This window comes from Pipistrellus hanaki (assembly GCF_964339955.1).
Source record: "Pipistrellus hanaki genome assembly, chromosome: 13".
In the NCBI taxonomy this organism is placed as follows: domain Eukaryota; kingdom Metazoa; phylum Chordata; class Mammalia; order Chiroptera; family Vespertilionidae; genus Pipistrellus; species Pipistrellus hanaki.
The window spans coordinates 27,096,155-27,123,200 of NC_140515.1; the positions used below are offsets into that span (position 1 = coordinate 27,096,155).

The 27,046-nt window shown below is 39.3% G+C and overlaps 1 protein-coding gene and 1 long non-coding RNA gene across 3 annotated transcripts in view; one reads left to right on the forward strand and one right to left on the reverse strand.

Moving 5' to 3' along the window:
• Positions 1 to 27,046, forward strand: part of FANCD2 (FA complementation group D2) — a 73,204-nt gene that overhangs the window by 25,171 nt on the left and 20,987 nt on the right. For both annotated transcript variants that reach the window (XM_084901888.1, XM_084901887.1), the window contains exons 15-32: positions 1,171 to 1,314; positions 3,620 to 3,754; positions 5,600 to 5,731; positions 8,663 to 8,773; positions 11,269 to 11,378; positions 14,390 to 14,450; positions 15,087 to 15,206; positions 16,073 to 16,146; positions 16,438 to 16,578; positions 17,029 to 17,129; positions 17,545 to 17,660; positions 19,537 to 19,645; positions 20,368 to 20,478; positions 20,955 to 21,067; positions 23,243 to 23,383; positions 24,597 to 24,713; positions 25,393 to 25,521; positions 25,663 to 25,781. In XM_084901888.1, the coding sequence (XP_084758014.1) occupies positions 1,171 to 1,314; positions 3,620 to 3,754; positions 5,600 to 5,731; positions 8,663 to 8,773; positions 11,269 to 11,378; positions 14,390 to 14,450; positions 15,087 to 15,206; positions 16,073 to 16,146; positions 16,438 to 16,578; positions 17,029 to 17,129; positions 17,545 to 17,660; positions 19,537 to 19,645; positions 20,368 to 20,478; positions 20,955 to 21,067; positions 23,243 to 23,383; positions 24,597 to 24,713; positions 25,393 to 25,521; positions 25,663 to 25,781 (2,084 nt within the window). The remainder of the gene's footprint in view (positions 1 to 1,170; positions 1,315 to 3,619; positions 3,755 to 5,599; positions 5,732 to 8,662; positions 8,774 to 11,268; positions 11,379 to 14,389; positions 14,451 to 15,086; positions 15,207 to 16,072; positions 16,147 to 16,437; positions 16,579 to 17,028; positions 17,130 to 17,544; positions 17,661 to 19,536; positions 19,646 to 20,367; positions 20,479 to 20,954; positions 21,068 to 23,242; positions 23,384 to 24,596; positions 24,714 to 25,392; positions 25,522 to 25,662; positions 25,782 to 27,046) is intronic.
• Positions 3,082 to 23,017, reverse strand: LOC311631661. The gene is made up of 3 exons (XR_014796618.1): positions 22,288 to 23,017; positions 3,823 to 4,106; positions 3,082 to 3,210 (listed from the first exon to the last, which is right to left on the reverse strand). It is a non-coding gene; the product is annotated as an uncharacterized lncRNA (long non-coding RNA).

Here is a 27,046-nt window from a genome sequence, read left to right on the forward strand (position 1 = left end):
ATTCTGGCAATAAACTAAGCCTAAAATATCCATAAGGAAAAATGTTAACATTCCAAATAAGCATAGTGAGTTGCAAAGAAGCTAAGTCCCACTGCTGAGGAGCTGAAGACTAGAATCACCTGGATCATCAGTCAGGTCCCTGTACCTGTCTGATTGTCTTCCCTCCCACCAAATAGAATTGTTAGAATAATAGCATTCCATGTTTTACTTCTCTTTGCATATGGACCAAAGTGAATCCATCCACTGTCAAGGCAATGATACTGAATCTTTTTAATTCTGGAAATGTCTTCTGTTAAGAAACCGGATGAGCCGAAACCGGTTTGGCTCAGTGGTAGTGTGTCGGTCTGCGGACTGAAAGGTCCCAGGTTCGATTCCGGTCAAGGGCATGTACATTGGTTGCAGGCACATCCCCGGTAGGGGGTGTGCAAGAGGCAGCTGGTCGATGTTTCTCTCTTGACGTTTCTAGCTCTCTTTCTCCCTTCCTCTCTGTGAAAAATCAATAAAATATTAAAACAAAAAAAGAAGCCAGATGATTGAATTTTTTAAAAATATGTTTTTGTTGATTTGAGAGAGAGAGAGAAACATTGATCAAAGAGAAACTGATTAGCTGCCTCCTATACAGTTCCTAACAGGGATCAAGCCCACAACCTGGACATGTGCCCTGACTGGGAATTGAACCATTGACCTGTTGGTACTGGAACGATGTTCAACTTAGTGGAAGGGAAGGAGGAGGGGAGAAGAGAGTCTTATTTTTAATAGCTGCATAATATTCTGAAAGTGCCTGTTATAATGTATTTACTAACCTTTTTCATTTGACAGATATTTACATTCCAACTTTTCTCACAGTATATTGAAGTTGGCAAGTTTTTTTTAATCTTTTTTTAAGAACTGTGAAGATATTTAAAGTTCTTTCTATAATAATATCATTTTCACTTGTATCCCAATGTTTTCTTAAAATATACCAGTGGTTAATAGTTGTAGCACATGATTTCTCTGAAAAATATTTTGGGATTTGTGGAAATGTAGGTGGCACTTCCATGGATATGTTGAACAAATGAGTGTCATCCATTCTGTGTTTTAATGGGGAAAATTGAAAACTGCTAATTCATTGTAGTAAATGTATTGATTTGTTAAATTCTTTTCCTGTTGTTGTGTATTTATTGACAATAGACACTTGACCTGGTGGTGCTTCTAATCATCTATAGCACCAACACTCAGGCAAAGAAGTACATTGAGAGGGTGCTAAGAAATAAGATTCGATCAGACTGCTTTGATAAAGATCTGCTGCAGAGTACATTCTTTGTTCATCACTTGGTAAGTGTCAGAGAATCAGACAACATTATTGTGAAAGGTACGGAGAGATCATTTTAACCTTTCCTACCCGTTGTGGGAATCTTAACACGACCATCTTTGCTCCGTGTTGTTCTTTGACAGGCAGCTTGGTATATTTCAAAACCTAATAGGATTATTACTTACCTGATAGAAATATTATGATGTTAATAAAACCAATATAAGATTATTTTTTGACTTTTTAGTGAAAAGGTCACAAAATTGGTTTATTTTGAACTTATTAGACGTAAACTCCAAATTCATTTTCATAGAAGATATATTAATTATCATCTTTTGATTACATACTTAATGTAGCTTGATTTTAAACCTAAAATGGAAGGCTTTATAGCTCCCATCTAATATTTCATATTATTAATTTCAGCCCATTATTCAAGCTGATTGAGTCTTTTGAATCTTAATTATTTTATTCCCTTTCTGCTTCTTGTAGTTCTTCAAGAAACCAAGAAAACAGTGATGAAGACTGTGTTTCTTATTTTTGACATAATAAAGTCAGCTGTTAGATATGTCTAGCTCTGTGTTATCTGCAACTTGACAAACGTGTGTCTGTTTTAAGATTTGTGGGGTATTTTAAAGAATAGTTTATTGATTTTTAGAGAGAGAGGAAAGGACAGAGAGAAATATCTATCTGAGAGTGCAACAATGATTGGATGCCTCTTGGACTCATTTTACTGGGTATTAAGCCTGCAACCTGGGCTTGTGCCCTTGACCAGGAATCAAACCAGCAACCACCTGGTGCCCAGGATGATACCCAATCTTCTGAGCCACACCAGCCAGGGCCCAAGTAGTTTTTAAAACTCCTCAGCATACAGAACCAAAGAAATGCTAATAGAGACATAATCATGCATCTGAACCATTACTATTTGATTATTCAATATTGTGACCTTAGGTGATCATTCCTGTTGAAATATAAACCATTAAAATTAGGATTTTATAAGCTAGGAATGATGTTTTCAGGTGAATTTTTAGGATATTAGGTGTATGCCTTCTAAGAAAATGGTAGCAGTGCTTTGGGGCTTGACTTAGAAACTTATGTGTGTGTGTGTGTGTGTGTGTGTGTGTGTGTATGTATATATATATATATATATATATATATATATATATATATATAGTTGGTCCTTAAGATTTTATATTTAGAAATGGATTTAATGTTCATATATATATACACATATATATATACACTCATACACATACACACACACACACACACATATATATATATATATAAATAAAATATACTGGAGGCCTAATGCACAAAATTCATGCAAAGGGGCTCGGCCCCCCACCGCCATGGCTATGTCTGTTTTATTTAGCATATTGCACTTTTATTATTATAAATATTTTTTTATTAGTCCTCACCAAGGATATTTTTTAAAAAATATATATTTTATTGATTTTTTTACAGAGAGGAAGAGAGAGATAGAGAGCTAGAAATGTCCATGAGAGAGAAACATCGACCAGCTGCTTCTTGCACACCCCCTACCGGGGATGTGCCTGCAACCAAGGTACATGCCCTTGACTGGAATCGAACCTGGGACCTTTCAGTCCGCAGACTGACGCTCTACCACTGAGCCAAACCGGATTCGGCTAGTTTCTCTTCTTGATCTTCCTTTTTTTTTTTTTTTTTTAAAGTATATGATTTTTTACAGAGGAAAGGAGAGGAATAGAGAGTTAGAAATATCGAAAACATCCATCAGCTGTCTCCTGTGTGTGTGCGCGCACGCGCGCGCACAGACACACACACACACGGGATATGCCTGCAACCAAGGTACATGCCCTTATCCAGAATCGAACCTGGGACCCTTCAGTCTTCAAACAGACACTCTATCCACTGAGCAAAACCAGCCAGGGCCTCTTCTTGATCTTACAAAGAAATCAATTTAATTAGTATTGAACCTTGTGGATTGATTTCAAATCATAATCAAAGCAGAGCAAGCTTAATATATCACTTGGGGGGTGGGGGCTGTATAATTGAGTGAGGAAAATTGGGATTTAGAAGATCTGGATTCTAGTCCCAAATTGGGCAGATACAATCAGTGCTATTAGGCTTGTAGTTTAACTTCTTGGAGCTTCAAGGCCAATTATTTATATGCTGAATCCTTTTGAACTGGGGGTGAGGGGGAATTCAGAATGATAAAGGATTATTCTGGGTAAAGCAAAGATTAAGGTTTCTTTATTTAACATGAGAGTTGACTGGGAGATATCTCACATTCCAAAAGGATTTGCAATTCTTGGTGCTAAAACTTTTTTCTCTCTTTTCTTCCCCCTCAAGGTTCTTAAGGATGTTTGTCCATCCATTCTATCGCTGGCTCAGAATTTGTTGCACTCCCTAGACCAGAGCATAATTTTATTTGGCAGTCTCTTATACAAATATGCATTTAAGTATTTTGATACTTACTGCCAACAGGTATGTTGAAATATTTATTTTGGAAAAGAGGGAACAGGGAAAAGGGAAGAAGTACTAGTCCAACTGACCTGCATATGATCTGATGTTTATTGCTTGTTGGTGGAAGGCATTGTGGAAGAAAGAGCTCAGAACTGGGAGTTGGGAAAACTTAGTTCAAGTGGATAGTCCTGATAAAAGAGACTGGATTGGAGGATCGAACTCTGGTTTGAGCTCTAAAATTCTCTGAGTCTAAAATGAAGATTCAGATCCAGTATGCTCCAAATGAGCTGTGGTCAGGAAGCTTCACAGGACAGGAACTGTAGTCTTAAAATTTAGCTGTAAATAATCAACTGCCAGTGGATCCTGGAGTTTCCTAGGAAAAAAATTTGGCAAAAGACAAACGAAGAAGAAAGGCTGAGGGCATAGCCCCATTTTCATGAACATGCAACACAAAATTTAATAACACATATCCACGGAGGGAGGACTATACTTACAGGAAGTGATTATGAAATCAAAGAACAAAGTGTCCTATTTTGTCTTATTCTGTACCTATTATTAACAATGTTAAAACACATTTGAATGGATCTTTTTTAAAAAATGAAGAAAAAGTTTTAAAATTTTACACCAGCAATAGATTCAATTGATATGAGCTAGCTATTGCAATTGAGGAAGCCAGATGACTTTATATGGAGCAGCATTATAAAGGAAAGGGAGAATGGCATCTAAGATTTTTTTTTTTTAACCATCTTAAAAACTATCATGGCACATGGTGCTTTGAAACATAGAAGTTTAACAGATAAAAACTTCTACAATCTTTAGATCCTCAAAGGCCATCTTTTCAGTAAATTTCAATAAGTTAAATATAATCACACCATAAAGTTTAATATTTAACCCATATGAGATAGAGAAAGACTATTCCACAGAGAAAAATCAGGAGAGTTTAAGTCAGTAATTTTCAAACTTTTTCTGCGGCACACCAAAAAATACGTTTTTTACCAATCTGACAAAAACATAGGTATAATTTTCCCCCCAAAATATATTTTTATTTCAGAGAGGGAGAGAGCAATAGAAACATCAGTGATGAAAGAGATTCATTGATCAGCTGCCTCCTGCTTGCCCCACACTGGGGATCAAGCCCACAACCCTGACCTGACCTAGAACCAAACCATGTCTCCTGGTTCATAGATCAGTGCTTGGGCCAGGCAAAAATAGGTATAATTTTGATTCATTCACACCAGATGGCTATTATTTTTTCTTCTTTTTGTTATAAATACATTTTATTGATTTTTTTACAGAGAGAGAGAGAGGGATAAAGAGTTAGAAACGTCGATGAGAGAGAATCATCAGTTAGCTGCCTCTTGCACACCCCCAGCTGGGGATGTGCCCGCAACCAATGTACATGTCCTTGATCAGAATCGAACCTGGGACGTTTCAGTCCGCTGGCCAACGCTCTATCCACTGAGCCAAACCGGTTTCGGCAAGACGGCTATTTTTTTGGTGGTTGTAATTTTTTTTTATTCCTTTATTAATCTCAGGGAAAAGATGTTAGGGTTCCTGACTAAATAGTCAGGTATTGCATGTTTTTAAAAATTCTTATGGCACACCAGTTGAAAATCACTGGTTTAGATAATGTTCACTGTCTTGATAATTATGGGAGATGACTGGATGGTAGGGTAGTTAGATTTGGCATAATCTTAAACCTCCTGAATCCCAACATTAATGAAAACTAGATAATAAAATTAGTCGCTGGGATAGAGTGGATTGAGATTTTGACTAAGTTGAGATTGGAAGCCCTCAGGCTTGACCGTCCTTAAGATGGCTCTACCATATTTTTGCTTCATCCTGTCCTATTGACTCTTCATACAGGAAGTGATTGATGCCCTCGTGACCCACATCTGCAGTGGGAATGAAGCCGAAGTTGATATTGCGTTGGATGTTCTCCTAGAGTTGGCAGTTATAAACCTCTCTGTTATGAGGCTGAATGCTGTCTTTGTGAAGGTATCTAGTCCCTTAATGGACGTATATCGAATCATTTTTCTTTCTTGCAGATATTTGAGAAATAGCTGCTATCAGTTGGCAGTAATTTTGTACTTTAAATATTGAGCATTATAATTGACAGGAGGAGGTGAGAAGGAGGTGAGATGATTGGAAATAATACAAAGAAAATAATTCATCTATGTATTAATTGCAAATACTTTTTTAAAAATATATTTTAGTGATTTTTTTACAAAGAGGAAGAGAGAGAGAGAGAGAGAGAGAAACATCGATGAGAGAGAATCATCAATCAGCTGCCTCTTGCACACCCTCTACTGGGGATATGCCCGCAACCAAGGTACATGCCCTTGACCGGAATCAAACCTGGGACCCTTCAGTCCGCAGGCCTACGCTCTATCCACTAAGCCAAACCAGTTTCGGCAGCAAATACTTTTTTATGATTTGTAATAGGCTCTATTTTTGGTCTGTGGGTACAAAAGTCAGTCCTTGTCTTTGATGATAGAAAGACTTATAGTCATTAAAAATACATGATGAATTCTCTAGTAAAGATACACCAGAACAGGAATAATTAATTTGACCTCGGAAGCTGGAAAAGTTTTCAAAGAGGAGATAACTTTTGAGTGATTCTTGAAAAATGGGGAATATTTGATAAAGGAAAGGAAGAAAGTGCATATAGGCACAGGGCAGTTTGAACAGAAGCAGGTTGGCACCCAAGACCATGGTGTGCCTGGATATGACTAGTAGATGAACTGTTTGGCAAATAGGATGTGTGTTGAGAGGTGGTGGGAAGTGAGCTTAGAAGAAATAGGACAGGACCAGATTATGAATGGTCTCAAATCCCATGCTAAGAGTTTCAACTTTATCTTTTTAAAGTTTATATATATTGATTTCTGAGAGGAGAGGAGAGGAGAGGAGAGATAGAAACATCAGTGATGAGAAAGAATCATTGATTGGCTGCCTCCTATATGCCCCACCCTGGGGATCGAGCCCTAAACCCCGGCATGTGCCCCAATCAAGAATTCAACTGTGGACGAAACCGGTTTGGCTCAGTGAACAGAGCAGTCAGTCTGCGGACTGAAGGTCCCAGGTTCAATTCCGGTCAAGGGCATGTACCTTGGTTGTGGGCACATCCCCAGTCAGGGGGGGTGTAGGAGGCAGTTGGTCAATGTTTCTAGCTTCTGTCCCTCTCCCTTCCTCTCTATAAAAAAATCAATAATATATATATATATATTTTTTTTTTTTTTTTCTTAATTTTTTAATATATTTTATTGATTTTCCACAGAGAGGAAGGAAGAGGGATAGAGAGCTAGAAACATCAGTGAGAGAGAAACATTGACTAGCTGCCTCCTGCACACCCTTACTGGGGGTGTGCCCACAACCAATGTACATGCCCTTGTCTGGAATCGAACCTGGGACCCTTCAGTCCCCAAGCCGACGCTCTACCACTGAGCCAAACCGGTTTCGGCTCAATAAAATATATTAAAAAAAAAAAAAAAATTCACCTGTGACCTCCTGGTTCATAGGTTGTTTCTCAATCACTGAACTGTGCTGGCTGGGCTCAACTTTATCTTACAGACAATAGGAATTATTCCAAGTTTGTATAAGGGAGCTAACATAATTAAGTCTGAGCTTTGAAAGGTAACTATCAGCTGTGTTATCCCCATATTAGGGATGAGAATGCTGAGGTTTTACCCAAGGTCAAAAAGGAAATAATTCTGCCCTAGTCAGTTTGCTCCTGAGGACAGAAGAGTCCAGGGTTCGATACCAGTCAAGGGCACATAGAGAAACACATTAATTTGTTGCCTAATATTTCTTTCTGTCTTTCCCTCTCTCTTCCATTCTCTCTAAAAATCAGTGGAAAAATATCCTTTGGTGAGTATTAAAAAAAATAAAGAAGTAAATAATCCCTTTGTGATTCTCCAGAAAGAATCCTATCTAATAAAAGAGTGGTATGCAAATTAACCATTACTCTGCTATACACACCAGCCAATCAGGAGCAAGTATGCAAATTAACTCAATCAAGATGGCTGTGCCCATGGAGAGAACAGGAGGGAGGCTTGCGTTTCCCTGGTGGTGGATGAAGCTAAGCTTTCTGCACACTCTGGCCAGCCCAGGCCTCGCTTAAGGCCACAAAGTTTCAAGTATAGAAGATATGGCGGTGGCTATGGAGGGAGCAGAAGGCTTGTCTCCACTCAAGGATACACAGTTTCAATTGTAGAAGATAAATAAATCCCAGATACCAGGGCCTCTGCAAGGGTCGCGGGGATGTGTGGCTGACCTTCAAACCACCACAGGCCCCTTGCCCAGGCTGCCCTATGCCCCAAGGGAACCCCCTTCCTGATCCGGTACACCCACCCGTGCACCAGGCCTCTTATCCTATCTAATAAAAGTAATATACAGAGTGACCATCACTCCAACCCACAATATGGCTGCCCCCATATGGACACAAGATGGCCAGCAGAGGAGAGCAGTTAGGGGTGACCAGGCCGGCAGAGGAGGGAAGTTGGGGGCAAACAGGAAGGCAGGCAGGCGAGCAGTGTGGAGATAGCAGTCCTGGATTGTAAGAGGAATCCCAGATTGGAGAGGGTGCCGGCTGGGCTGAGGGACACACACCCCCATGCACGAATTTCCGGCCTCTAGTAATATATGAAATAGAACCTGACATGATACAGGAAAGTCAGAGATATAACTTTTGGCAGAATATTGTTTTCACTAAGAAAAAGGAAGAATAGAGAAAAAGATAGAATGAAGAGACATGTTAAGATGACTAAGGATTTTTGCCCTTTGGGGTCTTAGAGTAGCTTTCGAGAACCTGAGGTTTTTGTGGAATAGATGTCTGGCTATCTGTATATCTTTATAAGGATTAAAATTTTTTTTAAAGGAAAAAAGTTCTTATCCATATAATTTGCTTGTTTGCTTTTTTTTTTTTTACAGGGCATTTTAGAATATCTGGATAAAATGTCCCCTCGGCAAATACGAAAACTCTTCTATATGCTCAGCACCCTGGCATTCGGCAAACAGCATGAAAGCAGCAGTCACATCCAGGTAAGAGGTAGTGTGTTGAGAAAGAAACTTAAACCTTTTTAATTGCAATTTACTGGAAAAAAAATAATAAATCTAGCCTGTGTTGTAGTAGAAATGGAGTGCATAGTCATAGTCTCAGCATTTGCTTATTATTTTCCAACCACAAACATTAAGTGCCTACTGTGGAGCAAGCACTGAGATGTTTGGCATGTTAGACCTGTGTGGAAATGGGTCTGTAATCAGCTAATTATGAAACTGAGTAAGAAAAGTAATTTATATTCTGTGCTGAGTGCCTTCGGTGAAAGCATTCTACATCATCTGAGCTTGTTTTCCTTTGTGAAAAAGCCAGACAGAGGACTCAAATAAGAGTTAGAATCGTAACACATGGCTCTTTTGTATCTTTGGTGCCACCCTGTGGCAGTAATCCATACTAAATTATGAACAAACAACGCGCTTTTAAAATTAAAAAATAAATCAATTGGCTAGGTAATATGCACGATACAAAATTCAAAAGGTATGGAAAGGTAGTGAAAAATAAGTCTCTCTCAGTCCTCTAGACATCTAGTTCTCTAAAGACAATCACTGTTACTATATTACAGCTTTCTGAGATGTCCTGAGCATTTACCTATTTATATTTATCTATTATTCTACTCCTTACCCTCTTGTTTTACATCCTGAACATCTTTTTCATGTAGCAGTACATTTTGGCGATAGTTTCATATTAATTTAGAGCTTTGTCACTTTTTTTAAATTGTGGTACATACATAACAAATTTTATTATTTTAACCATATTTAAATAAATAATTCAGTGGCATTAAGTACATTCACAATGTTGTACAACAGTCACCACTACCTGTATTCAGAATTTTTTATCATCCAAAACAGAAATTCTGTACCCATTAAGCAATAATCTTCCATCTCCCTTCCCCCTAGCCCCTGGTAATCTCTAATCTATTTTCTTCTCTGAATTTGCATATTAGGTATCTCATTTATATAGAATCATATAATATTTGTCTTTTTGTGTTTGTCTTATTTCACTTAGTATAATATGCTCAAGTTTCATCTATATTGAAAGATATATTAGAATTTCATTCTTTTTTATGGCTTGAGTAAAAGTTCATTTTATGTGTATTATTGTATACTTTAAAGTATATATCACATTTACTTCATTCATTCATGTACACTGGGCTTTTTCCATCTTTTGACTATAGTGAACATAAGAATACAGGTCTCTCATTGAGTCCCTATTTTCAATTCTTTTATATGTCTAGGAATAAGTTTGCTGAGTCATATGGTGATTATGTTTAATGTTTTGAGGCCCACCAAACTGTTTTCTACAGTGACTATACCATTTTACATTCCTATGAATAGTTGAGGGTTTCTGTTTATCTGCACCCTTACCAACACGTATTTTTCAATTTTTAAATTATAACCATCCTACTGGGTGTGAAATAGTATCTTACTGTGGTTTTGATTTGCATTTCCCTAATGACTAATGGTGAGCATCTATGTGTTTATTGGTCATTTGTATATCTTCTTTAGAAAAACATCTGTTCACATCCTTTGCTCAGTTTTTAAATGGGTATGTTGTTATTTTTTAATGTGTAATAATTTTTTATATATTATGCATATTAATTTCTTACTAGATATATGATTTACAAATGTTTTCTCCCATTCTGGGGATTGTCTTTTTCTTTTTCTTGTTCTTGGTGGGGGTTTTTTTCAAAGAGAGAAAGGGAGAACGAGAGAGGGATAGAAACATCAATGATGAAAAGAATCATCCCCTGCTGGGGTTCAAGCTGGCAACCGGGCATGTGCCCTGACTGAGAATTGAACTGGTAACCTCTTGGTTCATGGGTTGATGCTGAGCAACACTGGCTAGGCCAATTTCATTTTTTGATTGTGGGTATCCAGTTTCTTCAGCATCTTGAAAAGTCTATCTTTTCCCCATTGAATGGTCTTGGCACCATTTGTGGAAAATCAATTGACCATGTTGTGAATATGAAGGTTTATTTCTGGATCCTATTCATTGGTCTATATGTGTGTCCTTATGTTATTAGTAGCACACTGTTTTGACTATTATAGCTTTGTAGAAATTTTGAAATTGAGAAGTGAGCCCCCAAATTTGTTCTTTTTCAAGATTGTTTTGGCTGTTTGGGTTCCTTGAAATCCCATATAAATTTTAGTATGGGTTTTTCTGTTTCTGCAAAAAATGCTATTGGGATTTTATTAAGGATTGTGTTGAATGTGCATATCCTAACTATTTTTATTTCATTATTTTTTTAGCTGCACAGAAAATAGCATTAGGACAATTCACATATGCTTATTGAGCAACTGTCTAGTAGTAACTATAGTAACGGTTACTATTGAATGTCTACTATGTACCAGGCACTGTCCTATAAAATTCAGTTAGTGAATGGTAAAACCCTTGCTATTCTAGGTGTTTTGGTTCTGATATATGTAGGTTCTTTTGCTGTACCATTCCTCTTCTTTCTTGTATCATTGTCTCCTTGTAGGATGATATGCATCTGGTGGTAAGGAAGCAGCTGTCTAGCACCATATTCAAGTACAAACTCATTGGTATTATTGGTGCTATCACCATGGCTGGCGTCATGGCAATAGACAGGTATGCATGGAAATTCTGACTTTCGTCACTCAAGGTCAGTTAACCAAGTTGCTGCCTTACAGAATAAAATATTACAATGTGTAGATATCATTGTAACAGCAGATATTAAAACCACTAGAGGCCCAGGGTATGAAATTTGTGCACTGGTAAGGTCCCTAGTGGCTCCTGGTAGCCAGCCTGGTCCTCTCTCCCTTCCTATGGCTGCCTGCCGCCACCAGCTGGGACCTCCCTTACTGGCCCGCTCCCTGGTTGAGAGGATAATTTGCATACTACCTTTTTCCATGTTAACTTCTAATCTTTTAATTTATATACTAGAGGCCCGGTGCACGAAATTTGTGCACGAGTTGGGGGTTGTCCCTCAGCCCAGCCTGCACCTTCTCCAATCTGGGACACCTCAAGGGATGTCCGACTGCCCAGTAGGATTGGGCCTAAATGGGCATTTGGACATCCCTCTCACAATCCAGAACTGCTGGCTCCCAACCGTTCTTCTGCCTGGTTGACCCTAACTGTTTCTGCCTGCCAACCTGATCACACCTAACCACTCCCCTGCCATCCTGATTGACACGTAACTGACCTCCCTTGCCAGCCTGATCGCCCCTAACTGCCCTCCCCTATTGGCCTGGTCCCCCCCCCCTCCCAATTGCCCTCCCCTGCTGACCTGGTCCCTCCCAACTGCTCTCCCCTGCAGGTCTGGTTCTCCCCAACTGCCCTCCCCTGCAGGCTTGGTCCCTCCCAACTGCCCTACTATGCCGGCCCAGTCACCCCTAATTGCCCTCCCCTGCTGGCCTGATCACCCCTAACTGCTCTCCCCTGAAGTTTTAGTCTCCCTCCCTCCCCCCCACCCAACTACCCTCCCCTGCAGGCCTGGGTTCCCTCCACCTGTTGTCTCCTACAGATTGGTCACCCCCAACTGCCCTCCCCTGCAGGTCTGATCATCCCCAAGTGCCCTCCTTTTCAGGCCTGGTCCCTCCCAACTGTCTTCCCATGCTAGCCTGATGGCCAACAACTGCCCTCCCCTGCCAGCCATCTTGGTGCAGCCATCTTTGACCAAAGGGGGCAGCCATCTTGTATGTTGGAATGATGGTCAGTTTGCATATTGCCTCTTTATTATATAGGATATATTTTTTTATTAATTTCAGAGAGGAAAGGAAAGCGGTCTTTTCTCTTTTTTTAAATATATTTTTATTGATTTCAGAGAGGAAGGTAGAGGGAGAGAGAGAAAAACATCAATGATGAGAGAGAATCATTGATTGGCTGCCTCTTGTATGCCCCTCCTGCACACCCCCACTGGGGATCAAGCCCACAACCCATGCATGTGCCCTTGACCGGAATCGAACCCCGGACTCTTCAATCTTCAGGCCAAAACTCTATCCATTGAGCCAAACTGGCTAGGGCACTCACAGTCTTGACTGTATATACCTGCTATGATTTTTACAGAATTGTGATAATAGTCATTGCAATCTGATGGTTAAAAACTAGAGATTGCCAAGAAATTAAGTTCTAGAGATTTTTCTACAAAAGGGAAATCCTGATTCTCCTGGGATGTATTTTTCTGTATCTGCTCTATCTGGGCACTAGACAATATAGGTTTCTTCATTGCTGTGCTCTTCTCTGGGGCATTATGTTTAACACAAAGTCTTCCTGTGAGTGCCTCTTCTCCCCTGCACTTTGATGCCACAATTGTAGCATCAAAAGGATTATTTGATTTGGCGCTTGATAAGATATTACCACTGCAAAAATTACATTGGAGTTCAGTTCATTATCCCTCTAGTCTAAATGATTTTTCAGGAATTCCTGAGACTTCAAAAGACATCCTTGGAATCAGCATTAGTAATTTGTAGAGGCTGAATAATTACTGGTTCATTTTCCAGAGCTACACTGTTTCCCTGGGGTCAAATACTAGCTCTGTTTTTTATTAGCTTAATAATCTTAGGCAAGTTACTTTACCTATTTATGCTTTTGTATTCTCACATCTGTGAAATAAAGATAATAGTATTTACTTTCTAGAGTTGTTGAGAACATGAAATGACTAGAATAATGCTTAGTGCTCACTTTATGATTATTACTAGTTTTAGTGCCCTTAAAAGAAAAATCTAAGCCTGGCTGATGAGCATAGATCCATGAATCTGGAGGTCTCAGTTCAATTCCCAGTCATGGCACATGTCCGAGTTGCACGCTTGATCCCCAGTAGGGGCGTGCAGGAGGCAGTCAATCAATGATTCTCATGATTGATCTCTCTTTCTTCCTGTCTTTCTTTTTTAAAAATATATTTTTATTGATTTCAGAGAGGAAGGTAGAGGGTGAGAGAGAGAAAAACATCAATGATGAGAGAATCATTGATTGGCTGCCTCTTACAGGTTCCACACTGGGCATCAAGCCTGCAACTCGAGCATGTGCCCTGACCGGGAATCAAACTGTGACTTCCTGGTTTATAGGTCAGTGCTCAGCCACTGAGCCGCGCCAGCCAGGCCATTGATGTTTCTTTTGTTTGTGTGTGTTTATTGATTTTGAAGAGATCAATAAACACGTACCTTGCCTTCTTCCAATTCAGCTTATTCTGTTGTGCACCTCTCCAAAATCAATAAAGCATGGTGGTTGTTTTTTATTTAAGATAGCTATTGTTTGTTCTAATCCACATTTTGTGGATTAAATAAACACTCCTCTGTCTCTTTATGCACTTTTTTGTGTTAATCCTCACCTGAGGATATTTTTTCATTGATTTTTAGAGAGTGTAGAGGGTTGGGGAGAGACAGGGAGAGACACATCAATTGTGAGAGACACACATTGATTGGTTGCCTCCACATGCACCCCAACCAGGTTCAGGGGGATTGAGCCTGCAACCCGGGACCCTTTAGTCCTCGAGCAAACACTCTATCCATTGAGCTAAACCAGCTAGGGCCCTTTATGTATTTTTGTCAGCACCCTCATCCTGGGGAAGTTGAGATTCTTAAACTTAATTGCTGGTTGTTACAAAATATTACAAAAGTGAAGCTAAAATTTTTTCTTTTTAGAAGTACATTTTCAATTTTGAGCCAAGGAAATGCAGACCTGAGCAATGAACAGTATACACAGGTGAGTTTTTGTAATGTAATTGGATATGTTTATGAGTAATTGAGAAATTGATTCTGGTCACTGTCAGTTTATCAGAAAGTAAGCTGGTTTTTTCAATATATGTTTTTCAGAACTTAAAGGAATTTATACCACTCTTGTGGCACTTAGAATCTACTGGCTTGTGTTGCATTTATTTCAGCATCTGTCTATTCTCCCTAATTAAATTATGAATTCCGAGAGCGATAAAGATGGGCCGTGTTTGAAGAATAGCAGATTGATCAGAGCATAGTCAGTGTGTAATTGAAGAGTTGGAGAGAAAGCCATATTAGAGATAGTAAACAAGTCTTTGAATGTGAGCCAACACATTTTACTTTTTTACTCAGAGGTAGTCCTTAAGGGTTTCTTAGCCTGGAAATGGCCTGACCCAAGCTTTGCTTTAGAAAAACAAATGGCTACATGTGTCTTTTGGATTGGAAAAGAGATGAGATTAGACAAAGACAGACTGGTTCAGATGCTCAGGAAAACCTTAGGTGAGAGGTAATAGCATTTTGCCAGTGAAATTGGAAAGGGAAAAACCTACACTGAGTGGGGTGAAAGGTTTTAGGGAAGCAGTGGCAGCTCAAGGGCTGAGCCATTCTTTGTCTTTGGGTCCTCCAGGTGACCTCCTTGTTGCAGTTGGTTCACTCCTGCAGTAAGCAGTCTCCTCAGGCCTCTGTACTGTACTATGATGAACTTGCCAACATGATTCAAATAGTAAAGCTGGCTCCAAAAGTCCAGGTAAGCCCAAGTATCTTTTCCTTTTTCCAATATGTTTTATTAGTTACAGAGAGAAAGGGAGAGGGAGAGAGATAGAAACATTAATGACTAGAGAGAACCATTGATGGGCTGCCCTCTGCACGCCCCCTAGTGGGGATCGAGCCCACAACCTGGATATGTGCCCTTGACTGGAATCAACCAGGCACCCTTCAGTCCGCAGGCCCATGCTTTATCCACTGAACTAAACCGGCTAGGGCCCAGGAACCTTTTTTTTTTTTTTTTTTTTTTTTTTTTTTTTATATATTTTATTGATTTTATACAGAGAGGAAGGGAGAGAGATAGAGAGCTAGAAGCATCGATGAGAGAGAGTCATCGATCAGCTGCCTCCTGCACACCCCCTACCGGGGATATGCCCACAACAAGGTACATGCCCTTGACCGGAATCGAACCCGGGACCCCTCAGTCCCCAAGCCGACGCTCTATCCATTGAGCCAAACCGGTCCCGGCCCAGGTATCTTTTCTTAAAGCAACAAAGCATAAGTGCTGCTTTACTACTCGTTCTTCAATCCCTCTCTCGGTTGTGCTGCAAAAATAAATTATCCTATGAGTTCTAAGTGGGAAGGCTTTTCTGACTCCCCTGCCCAGACCTCCCCTCTGAGGCCTTCTTCACATAGTAATAGTAAGCATGAGGTGTTGATAGTATTGATGATGTTGTTGATAGTGCCAGGCAGTGTAGTGAGCATTTTTCATGCATTATGTATAAGGTATTATTGTTATTTCCTTTTTAGAAATGAGGAAATTGAGGCTTAAAAAGGCCAATAGTTTATCTAGGGCTCCACTGCACATACACCGTGGGTTACACAGTCTCTCTTGTTTGCTCCCTGAAGGATTGGGTTGGGCAGACCATCTTTAACGATTTTCAAGATGCCTTTGTGGTTGATTTGTGTGCTGTTCCAAAAGGGTAAGTACTATTTATTCCCTGATTTGATTATACTGGTGAATAAATTATGTCAGTAGCTAGTACAGATATCAGAATGCCCTTGACCTCAGCCAAATTTAGCTGATTCCCACAACGTCTTTCATCCCACACCCAGCACTCCCGGCTCCAGAATTGCAAAACGTTTCCCTACTTTATCCTTTCTCCTGGTTCTCATTTCTTCTCATAATAGGGAGATCGATTTGTTCTAGTGGTTTCCCCTATAGACTTGTATGCCTTTGAATTGGGGCATCAGATTCTGGTTTCTCTCCACAGTAACTATCCATTTCCTGTGAAAGCTCTCTATGGACTAGAAGAATACAATAGTCAAGATGGCATTGCTATCAACCTCCTGCCAATGTTGTTCTCTCAGGACTTTGCAGAAGATGAGAGTAGGACTTCACAGGAATCAGACAAGTCAGTACACGGTCTTTTCTAAAACCTCTTTTGAATGTTCTTGCAGTCTGTGGGGAACTTAATTGAAAAGGGTTTCTCCCAAGACAGGTAGTATTTGGATGGGTTAGCAGAATCTTTATTTTCTTCTTGGGCCTTTTGGTTGGAATTTGCGTTCTCATGACAGTCAGCGGTTTCTGTGAGGCTATTTTGTTTCTGTTTCTATTTCCCTCCCAGGGACATAGTTGTCTTCCTGGCCATTTTCACTCCCTCCTTCGTCACACATGGCATTCATTCTGCTCACCTCTACCTTCCGCCACTGCGGCTCACTATGTATCTGCTGTGCATCCATTAACTTCCTTGTCATATGTTCTTAAAGGTAGATAGTCATTTGGGGCAAAATTCCTTTAATCATATAAATGTGAACTAATATGCCTGTAAAGACTGATATGGAAATGGATTTTTCCTTCCCAGCTTGGTCTCCCCATTGTGCCTGGCTCCCTATTTCCGGTTACTGAGACTTTGTGTGGAGAAACAACATAATGGAGACTTGGAGGAGATTGATGGTTTGTTAGGTATGGGACAAAGTTATCAACCAGTCCTCTTTGTGAACTTTCTTTGGTAAACTTAGGGAAGGGGCAGACCAGTATATGGTATTTGGGGCAGGAATTTTCTAACTTCGCGGAATAGTATAGCAATAATAACAGAGTTCCAAAGACAAAATAATACATACCAGTCTCCCAACATGTTAACAATCAGTTGTTAGAGTTTTGATTTATTACTTTGTATTACTTTGTGGTCTTTGTTTCTATATTTGTTGCTAATACTTCTTAATTATATTTGTTGATTGCTGCTAATATGGAAGTATTTGGGGACTTGATCTTCACATACAAGTTAAGGGGAAATTACACAGAAGGAGAGTTAGCTCTAGGGGCAGCATCCAGGTTCTCTTGACTTGAACCAAAGAGAGTAAAAAAGTCTTTCTTTCAGATTGTCCTATAATGCTCACTGATCTGGAGCCTGGAGAGAGGCTGGAGTCCATGTCTGATAAAGAACGTTCATTCATATGTTCACTCATATGTCTTACTGTCAACTGGTTCCGAGAGGTGAGCAGAGTTTTTAAAACATTTCTCCTATTATCTGTAGTTAGTTTTAAAAGTAAACTATTTTCTTGGTTCCCACAAGATGCCTTAAGAAGTCTGCCACACACTAACCTCAGTGTATTTCTCTTGCTGTATGTGTTGTCCCCCCCTCCCTGCCGCCAGTTATATGTATCGTCTGATGCAGCCAAATTAAAATACTAGAATTCACTTAATGTTGCCTATGCTTTACTACCTCCAACCCTTTCTCACAGCATTTTTACTTCTGCCTGGAATAATGTCGTCTTCTTCCCTGTGAAAAAAATACTGTTTATCCTGTGTTAAGTACACACCTGTTTCAAATCAGTGAGGTCAATTGAATGGGTTTCCCCCTTCTTTTAGAACATATTTGTGCTTGGAAGGGGGAGGGGAATGGTAAGATATGTACACAGATAATAATTTAATTAAAAAAAGAACATATTTGTACTTAATGAAATGCACAATAATCCTATAAAATAAAGATGTAATATGCAAATTAACCATCACACTGTCACAAAAATGTCTGCACCCACAGCAGAGGTAGGGTTCCTGTAACACAAGATGGCTGTGCCCACAGTGAAGGCGGTGTTTCCTGTAAGGAGCTGGAACGGGTGATCAGCAGGGACCTGAGGCTGCATGGCACTGGGCTGGGGGGGGGACCTGAGGCTGCACCCTTCTGCCCAGTGGGGCTTGATGGGGGACCTGAGGCTGCTCGCCACCACCCAGCAGGGCTTGACACGGATGGGGCCAGCCAAGTCTGGGTCTCGTGCGATTTCAAGCCACACACAGGTGGATGGAGACTTGACTCTGGGTCCCGTGGTGGCCCAGACTCTATCAGGAGAAAGATTTTCATGTACATTTTACTAATTTTCTTTCATCTCTGACACTTCTATTATAGAGAAAGGGCAAATAGCAATATTAAAATATTTCCTCTAATTAATTCCCCTTTAAAGTGCATGAATTTTGTGCACTGAACCACTAGTATGAAATATAAGGAAAATGAAATGATGAAAATGATGGTATCATCTTATATCTTCATCTCATTTCCTTTCTCATGCATAATATCTCTGAGAAAGTTTATTTGAATTCTCTCTTCTTATCCTCACAATTATATTATGACATAGGCACTAATGAATATTATCCTCTTTTTATACATATGGAATTGTGGGTACAGAGAATTTGGTCATTAAAATTTATCAAGCACTCTACCATGCCAAATGCTGTACTCATTTAACTAATGCAGCTGCATCCCTATTGTATAGTATAATTCATACAACAGTTGCATTCCTATCTTTTTTAAAAAAATATATATTTTACTGATTTTTTACAGAGAGGAAGGGAAAGGGATAGAGAGTTAGAAACATCAGTGAGAGAGAATCATCGGTCAGCTGCCTCCTGCACAGCCTCCACTGGGGATGTGCCCGCAACCAAGGTACATGCCCTTGACCGGAATTGAATCTGGGACCTTTCAGTCCTCAGGCTGACGCTCTATCCGCTAGCCAAACCAGTCAGAGTGCATTTCTATCTTGTAGTTGAAGAAATAAAAGCTCAGAAAGTTTCAAGATTTGGCAGGATCACACAATTAGTAAGTAGTGGAATAAGACTTGGTTCACAAAGTGTATGCTCTCTAGCCACTGTGCTATTCTGTCTTGTCATTTAACTTGTAATAAATAGAACTAAGACTAAAAGGTCCTATGTATTGGCCCAGGGCTTTTCTCTCTACAGCATCTTGCTGAGAGCATTTTTTTACATTATAGACTAAACTTACAGATTCTGCTGCTGAACGGCATCATCTTGGCTCTGGATGAATAAGGTTAAAATCTGAATAGTTCAATGTATGATAATATAATTTGTACTTTTGCAGGTTGTAAATGCCTTTTGTCAGCAAATGTCACCTGAGATGAAGGTGAAGGTGCTCACCCGGGTAAAGCACATTGTAGAGCTACAGGGAATCCTGGAGAAATACTTGGCAGGTAAGGGAAATATAGTCCTACTGATGGCCCTACTTGGACAGCAGTGAGGAGATAAAGAAGTTAGTTTGTAAGCCAGGCTTAATGATAGCAATGTGTGTGTCCATTTTCCTTCCATCATTATCTCCAAGAGCTCTTTCTGCTTAAGAAAATATAAAACATTGGTTAGGTTTTGGTAAAGTTACGTTGCTTCTTTGGAGGTCAACCAGTAGGTTGCAGTGCCTTTTGACTTCCTAAGCATAGTTATGAACCAGGAGTAGAGCTGAAAGTTCGTAATACCTCTGACCATTAAGTAAACTTGTCCCGTGTTAGCTTGGCCAAGACCAGTTTGGCTCAGTGGATAAAGCATCAGCCTGCAGACTGAAAGGTCTCTGGTTCGATTCCGGTCAAGGGCATGTACATTGGTTGGTTGTGCGGGAGGCAGCTGGTCGATGATTCTCCCTCTCATCTTCCTCTCTGTAAAAAATCAATAAAAATATATTTTAAAAAATAAAAGATAAAGTGTTAGCTTGGTTCTTTGGGGAAAACATGGAGCTTCCTAAGTTATCTATGGCCCATTTTCCTATGCTAAAACAGCCAGATAAAACTTGAATGCCTCTTATAGGAAGTCCGCCATGCTTGGTAGTTCTAAAACTAGTTTTTAGCCAATTGGATAATTAGTATTCCCAGTCTAACAGTGGTATATGATGGTTATATATTGAGTTTCTGCCTGCTGTTTATTTCAGTCACACCAGACTGTAGTCCTCCCCTTGCAGCCTTTGACTTGGAAACTTTAGATGTAACACCTCATGCCAGCACTGCATTTTCAGCAAAAATAAAAAAACAAGGAATTACAGGTAAGTTCTTACATATTACTGTCTCGGTTTGAGTCATATTGAATTGACCTAAGAGGTTATATGCATCAAGGCATCAGTATTGGAGAGATTATGTAATTGAACCCTTTCTTTAGCATTTATAATGAACTATAGTGTGGGTTATAAAATTGCCTCCTCTGGCCCGGCTGGCGTGGCTCAGTGTTTGAGCATCGACCTATGAACCAGGAGGTCATGGTTCAATTCCTAATCTGGGCATATGCCGGCGTTGTGGGCTCAGTCCCCAGTGGGGGACCTGCAGGAGGCAGTCCATCAATGATTCTTTCTTGTCACTGATGTTTCTATTCCTCCCTCTCCCTTCCTCTCTGAAATCATTTTTTTAAGAAATTCACCTCCTATGCCTCTAAGGATTTTTTAGCAGGTTGTTTTCTAAAGGCAGTGATATTTAGTAAATGAGATTATTGATTCCTTGAGTCACTTTTCTCTTTTTGAAACATAAGGAAGAAGGAAGCGAAAAGCAGGTGGCAACAAAACATCCTCCCATGACATGGTTTCAAAGGAGGGCGGTTCAGAATGCGACCCTACACCATCTAATAGAGGCCAGCTGGAAAAGGTATTGGAATGATGCATATCCATGAAGGTGTGTGACTGCCCAGTGAGATTAACAGAGGGACCGGCTTTATTGTCTGCATTTCACAGAGAAGCATTAGGGAAAGGAGAGGCAAACAAGCTTCTGTAGGCCTTACAGTGTCCCTATCAGTAGCAGAGTTCACGTTAGACTCCCAAGTTCTTATCACAACCACATTGTTTTCCTAATTATTTTCTTGAATATTTTTTGTCATTTTTTGGATCCTAGCAGTACTTTGAATTCTTCCTTGTAGTAATTATCAGCTTCTGTCTTTAAGCATAGTTGTAAATATACTCCTTTTAGCTTCTTTCCCCTTGCAATCCCAGATTGTCAACTTCTTGATAGATTGAGATAACATGAAATACTTTGTACAGTTTCTGGTACTTAATAAACAGTAGTTCCCTTTTCCTATAACTCTGCTACTCACAAAGTGGGTTTCATGTGTTTGTGATATTGCCTGAACCACGTGGATCCCAATTATTTCTGTTTCTTAGCTACTGTTTATTGTGTATTATACTTTATCTTAGCCAAAAGCTGAGAAGCAATGTTTATTAAGTATTTATTATGTATAATTACTCTAATCCTCCTAAAATTTCAACATTAGGCAGTGTCGGCTTGGCTTATTGGTTGAGCATCGACTTATGAATCAGGTTATGGGCTTGATCCCCAGTGTGGGGCGTGCAATGATTCTCTCTCATCACTGATGTTTCTATCTCTTTCTCTCTTCCTCTCTGAAATAAGTAAAAATAACTTTTTTAAAAAATTCAAGGTTAGTAATCATATTCGAATTTAATAAATGAGAAAACTTAAGACCCAGAGAGGGTAAGTAACTTAGTCAGGGTGATGTGGTTAATAAGTACTTGATCAAGGGTTTGAGGTAAAATATTATTTAGAAAATTTAATTTAGCCCTAGCTGGTTGGATAGAGCTTCGGCCTTGGACTAAAGGGTCCCATGTTCCATTCCAGTCTAGGGCACATGCCCCCGGTTGTGGTCTCGATCCCCAGTGTTGGGGAAGGGGGAAGAATGTGCAAGAGGCAGCCAATCAATGATTCAGAATCATTGATGTTTCTATCTCCCTCTCCCTTCCTCTTTGAATTCGATAAAAATACATTAAAATTTTTTTTTTAATTTAGCCTGGTTGGTGGTGCTCAGTGGTTGTATTAAGAGGTCACCAATTCTATCCCCATTCAGGACATATACTTACCCTGGTTTCAGGCTTGATTCCCAGCAGGGGACATGTAGGAAGCAGCTGATTGAGCAATATAGATGTTTCTATCTCTGTCTCTCCCTTAAATCAATAAAAACTTTATTTTAAAAATTAATTTATTTCCCAGTTACAGTTAACATACAAAATTATATTAGATTCAGGTGTGCAAAATAGACATTTATATACCTTATGAAGTGATCACCCCAATAAGTCTAGTGCCCTTTTGACACTATGCATAGTTATTACATTATTATTGACTATATTCCTATGCTCTACTTCACATCTCTATGACTATTTTATATTTTGTACTTAATTTCTTTCACTTTTTTCACCCATCTTCCCCTATCCCACCCCCACCCCACCTGGTGACCATCAGTTTGAAGAAGCCAAATCTTTCTGGCCATTAAGCTCATAGTTTTCTATACTATACCATAATACCTTGCTCAATAGTTTATCTCTAAGTAGAAAACAATCAAGAACTTCAATGTGTGATCTATATCCCAGTATAAATTAGATGCTCTGTCTTAGGAATATTTAGAGACTTTGGTGAAAGGAAATTTGTGATATGATGAAAATGTAACTTTTTTGATGAATGCATAATTGCACTTCACAATCTTCATTAAAAATTAGACTATGTTGCCGAAACCGGTTTGGCTCAATGGATAGAACATCAGCTTGCAGACTGAAAGGTCCCAGGTTCGATTCCAGTCAAGGGCATGTACCTTGGTTGTGGGCACATTCCCAGTAAAGGGGTGTGCAAGAGGCAGCTGATTGATGATTCTCTCTCATCGATGTTTCTAATTATCCCTCTCTCTTCCTCTCTGTAAAAAATCAATAAAATATATAAAAAATAAACTATTTTAAAAACAATAATAATAAAATATATATATTTTTAAATTAGGCTAAATAGAATCCTCATTTATTCTGTTGGTTGTTGTTACTTTCTCCTTAGGAGTTCAAAGGTAAAGACGAAAAGACAGTGTCACTACAGAATTACCATTTATTATTCCGAGAGCTGGACTTGGAGGTCTTTTGTATTCTTCGTTGTGGGCTTCTGACCAAGTTCATCTTAGATACTGAAATGCACACTGAAGTAAGTGACAGCAATGAGATCCCAGAATTTAACTTCGGTTCAGAAAGCGCCTCAGCTCTATTTTTATTTCAAAAAGAACACCATGACATTGAGAAAAGTTGAACCCTGACTTCCAAAGCCTTTACGTGTGAAAATACTGGTGAATAGTCATCTTGATGTTTATAAGTTTTAAGTTTTTTACAATGTGCTAGACGTTATAATAGATCATGCTAATGAGGTGATCCTTACTTAGTTACTAACCATAAGCTGTTTAGATTACTTTTGTAGAGCAGCTCTGTCTTGATTTATAGAGGTCAGTGCTATTTTCATGGCATTTGATCTGCATCCATGAGATGCTTATCAACGCTTTTTGTGTTTGCCAGTAATCTAGACATTGGCACTTCAGTAGTTCATACCACATGATGTTTGCCTTCAGACATAACTAGCACTATGTGCTTGCTATGTTGATGGTAAGAACTGAACTGAGTACCAGTGAAACTGAGGAGAGAATGGTATTTATGAGGAAGTTGGAAATGGAGGACATTTTCACAGAAAAGCTAATCTTTGATAAGGAATTTTGCAAGAGTAGAGGTTCTCCAAGTTTAGTAAATTAAGAAATAGCAGATTTTTACAAGGTAAGGTCCTTCAGAATAGAAACAGTATTTCCTCCCCTCCCCCCCCCCCCCCCCCCCCCCAATCTTTCTACATAGCTTGTACTTGGAGATTTTCTATAAATGTATACTGAGTGGACAATTTTAAGTAATGCATTTCACCTGTTTGTTTCTGGAAATGTACTACGCTTATAAGAATCCTGCCCAGAGTTAACAGCAGCAAAACATTAGGAGAAAGAATATGGAAGAATTATTTAATGAACAGGGAAAAGTAAAATTCCTTTGAATTAGTCATTTTTTTATCTTAGGGTACTTAGGAAATGTACTTCAGGTCTACTGCTAGAAAGATGCATAGAGGCATTTATTTCTAGAGAAAAATTATAAAACTATACTGCCTATTAAAATTTTATTTGATCATTTGAAATTTACATTAGAAATGCTTAACTTTTTGATTTGTTGACATAACACAATAGCCATTTATTTATTTGAGGGGGGGGAACTTCCCCCCCTTTTTTAATGGTCAGGTTCTTCACCCATTGGGAAGACTAAACATAAATATGTGCTCCCCTACGTAGATGGTTAGGACATGGTTGTAGTTATTCTTTCCTTATTCCTTGTGACAGGCTACAGAAGTTGTGCAACTTCAGCCCCCTGAGCTGCTTTTCTTGCTGGAAGATCTCTCCCACAAGGTGGAGAACATGCTGATACCTTCTGTTGCCAGGAGAGTCCCCTTCCTCAAGGTTAGTATAGGCAGAAGCACAGGCCCTGACTTTAGTGGACTTGAAAACAAGTATGTCTTAGTAGTGAATAAGTTGGCATTTTCTCTGGCATAGTGTTTGGCTCACTGGGTAGCATGGTGAGACCATATTCACCTTGTGTAGAAAGAAACTCTGAAACAAAACAAAAAGCCACCCCAAACAGGAAGTCTATTTCTAAGCATTTCTGAATCCTGTTCTGTGCTTGGGTTTTGGTTTTAACAGCCTCCCAAAACTAAGCTCATCCCATACAAATGTGCCATAACATCTGGTGAAGCAATTGGATGGTGCAAACAACAAAATGTGAAAATTTTAGGTGTAAACATTTAGGCATTAACACATCCAATTACTTAATTCTTTCTTGTTTGTACTTACTATTGGCTCTATTTTCTTATCAGCCTAAATTATTTCTTTTTCTGTGTCAGCTTTATCTCATTAGTAATTATGGTCTATACTTCTCAAACAGTAGTTATACTCTACAGAAGCCAGTATCTTTGTTATTTGATGGCAAAGATCCCTTTTTCAGAATAGAGTCTTAGCCACGCAACTAAGTGGTTTATCCACCCTACCTGGTTATACAGACTTAACTAACCCCATAAGTGAACTTTAATTTCAGAGAAGCTATCCAGCAATTTCTTCCCCAGTAACTCTGGATCTATTATAGGGTAAAGGAAGCCAGAATATCGGGTTGTCACATGTCCAACAGAGAACTGGCCCAGAAATTGTTCGTTGTGTTGTTCAACTGCTGGCCCCAATGTGTAACCATCTGGAGAACATTCACAACTATTTTCAGGTCAGAAGCCTATGTTATTCTTACGGAGACTTAGAAATTACTAAGTTACTAAGATACTTCATTTTTGGCTAAGAAATATTGAAAGAAAATGAGGGCAATTGCTGAAGCAACTGTCCTAAAAGCATTTTTTTTTCCTTTAAGTGCTTACCAGCTGAGAATCACAGTGTAGTTGATGGGCCAGAAATGCAAGCTCAGGAGTACCGCCTAATGTCTTCCTGTTATCAGAGGCTCCTGCAGATTTTTCATGGGCTTTTTGCTTGGTGAGTATGTGGCAGGTATGGAAGGTAGAGACAATAGTATGTACTTGCTTTACTTGATTGGCACTGGCAATACGTAAGTTCTTTTCTATACTTCAGTTCTTTCACCAAGGTACTGAAATATAGAAAAGAAGGAAGAGGCTCCAAAAGATGGAGGTAAATATGCTTATTATTGGAGTGTTTTTGTCTGCATCATTTTATTTGAACTTGCATCCTCTGTATCTTATGGAGTTGCTATTTCTTATTTGAAAATTAGATGACTTGCTTTTGGCTAGCCAATTTGACCATCAGATTCTTAGCTGAGTTTGTAGGGGGAAACTTTTTATAATAACATTGGAGAGATTGTTACTTAAGAAGTTGTCATTAAACAAGCTCTGGATAAATTCCAAATTATGTTGTAAAGAACTGAGCACAGTTGGAGCTGGGGTATTTGTAGGGCCTTCATGGAAGCAATGGGACCTCATCAGGCCCTTGAATGTAGATGGCCTCTGGGAAGGCACAGCTTGGATGAAAGAAATGAGGGAAGTGTGTTTTTAAATGCTGCTGTTCCTCAGGGCTGGGCCCTGACTCCTCTGTCCTCATAAGTTTCCTGGGCAATCTCACCCAAGCTTAAATTTGTGCTAAAATTTGTCTTCTGAGTTACGGACACTTATATCCAACTGCCTACGCAACAGTCTGTTAGATGTGTCATTAATATCTCATACTCATCACATCCAAAATGAAATGTTTCATCTTTACCACCGCTCCTTCAGCTTTGCCTGGCTAGTTAAATGGCACCACCAGCTCTCTCAGGCAGACACCAGAAGCTATTCTTTGTCCCTTCCTTTACTGTCCATATTTTTTCTCTCCCACATCTGATCACAAAATCCTGTTGTTTTATGTTCTAAATAGCATCTTAATAGCCATCTCATTCTCCACTGTTTCCAGACTCCCATCATCTCTCACCTGAACTAGATTAGTTTCACATTTGGTCTCTCTGCCTCCAGTTGCCCTCCCAAGGTCCTTTCTTTACACAGCAGAGTGATCTTCCATATGCAAACCCAGTCTTAATCCTGTCCCAACTTTGGTTTCTGATTGCTCTTAGATTTTACTTATTATCATTATTATTATTATTATTATTATTATTCATTGATTGATTTTTAGAGAAACATTGATTTGTTGTTTCACTTGTTTTTGCATTCATTGGTTGCTTCTTGTATGTGCCCTGATTGGAGATCAAACCCTCAACTTTGGCATATCAGAATGATGCTCTAACCAACTGAGCTACC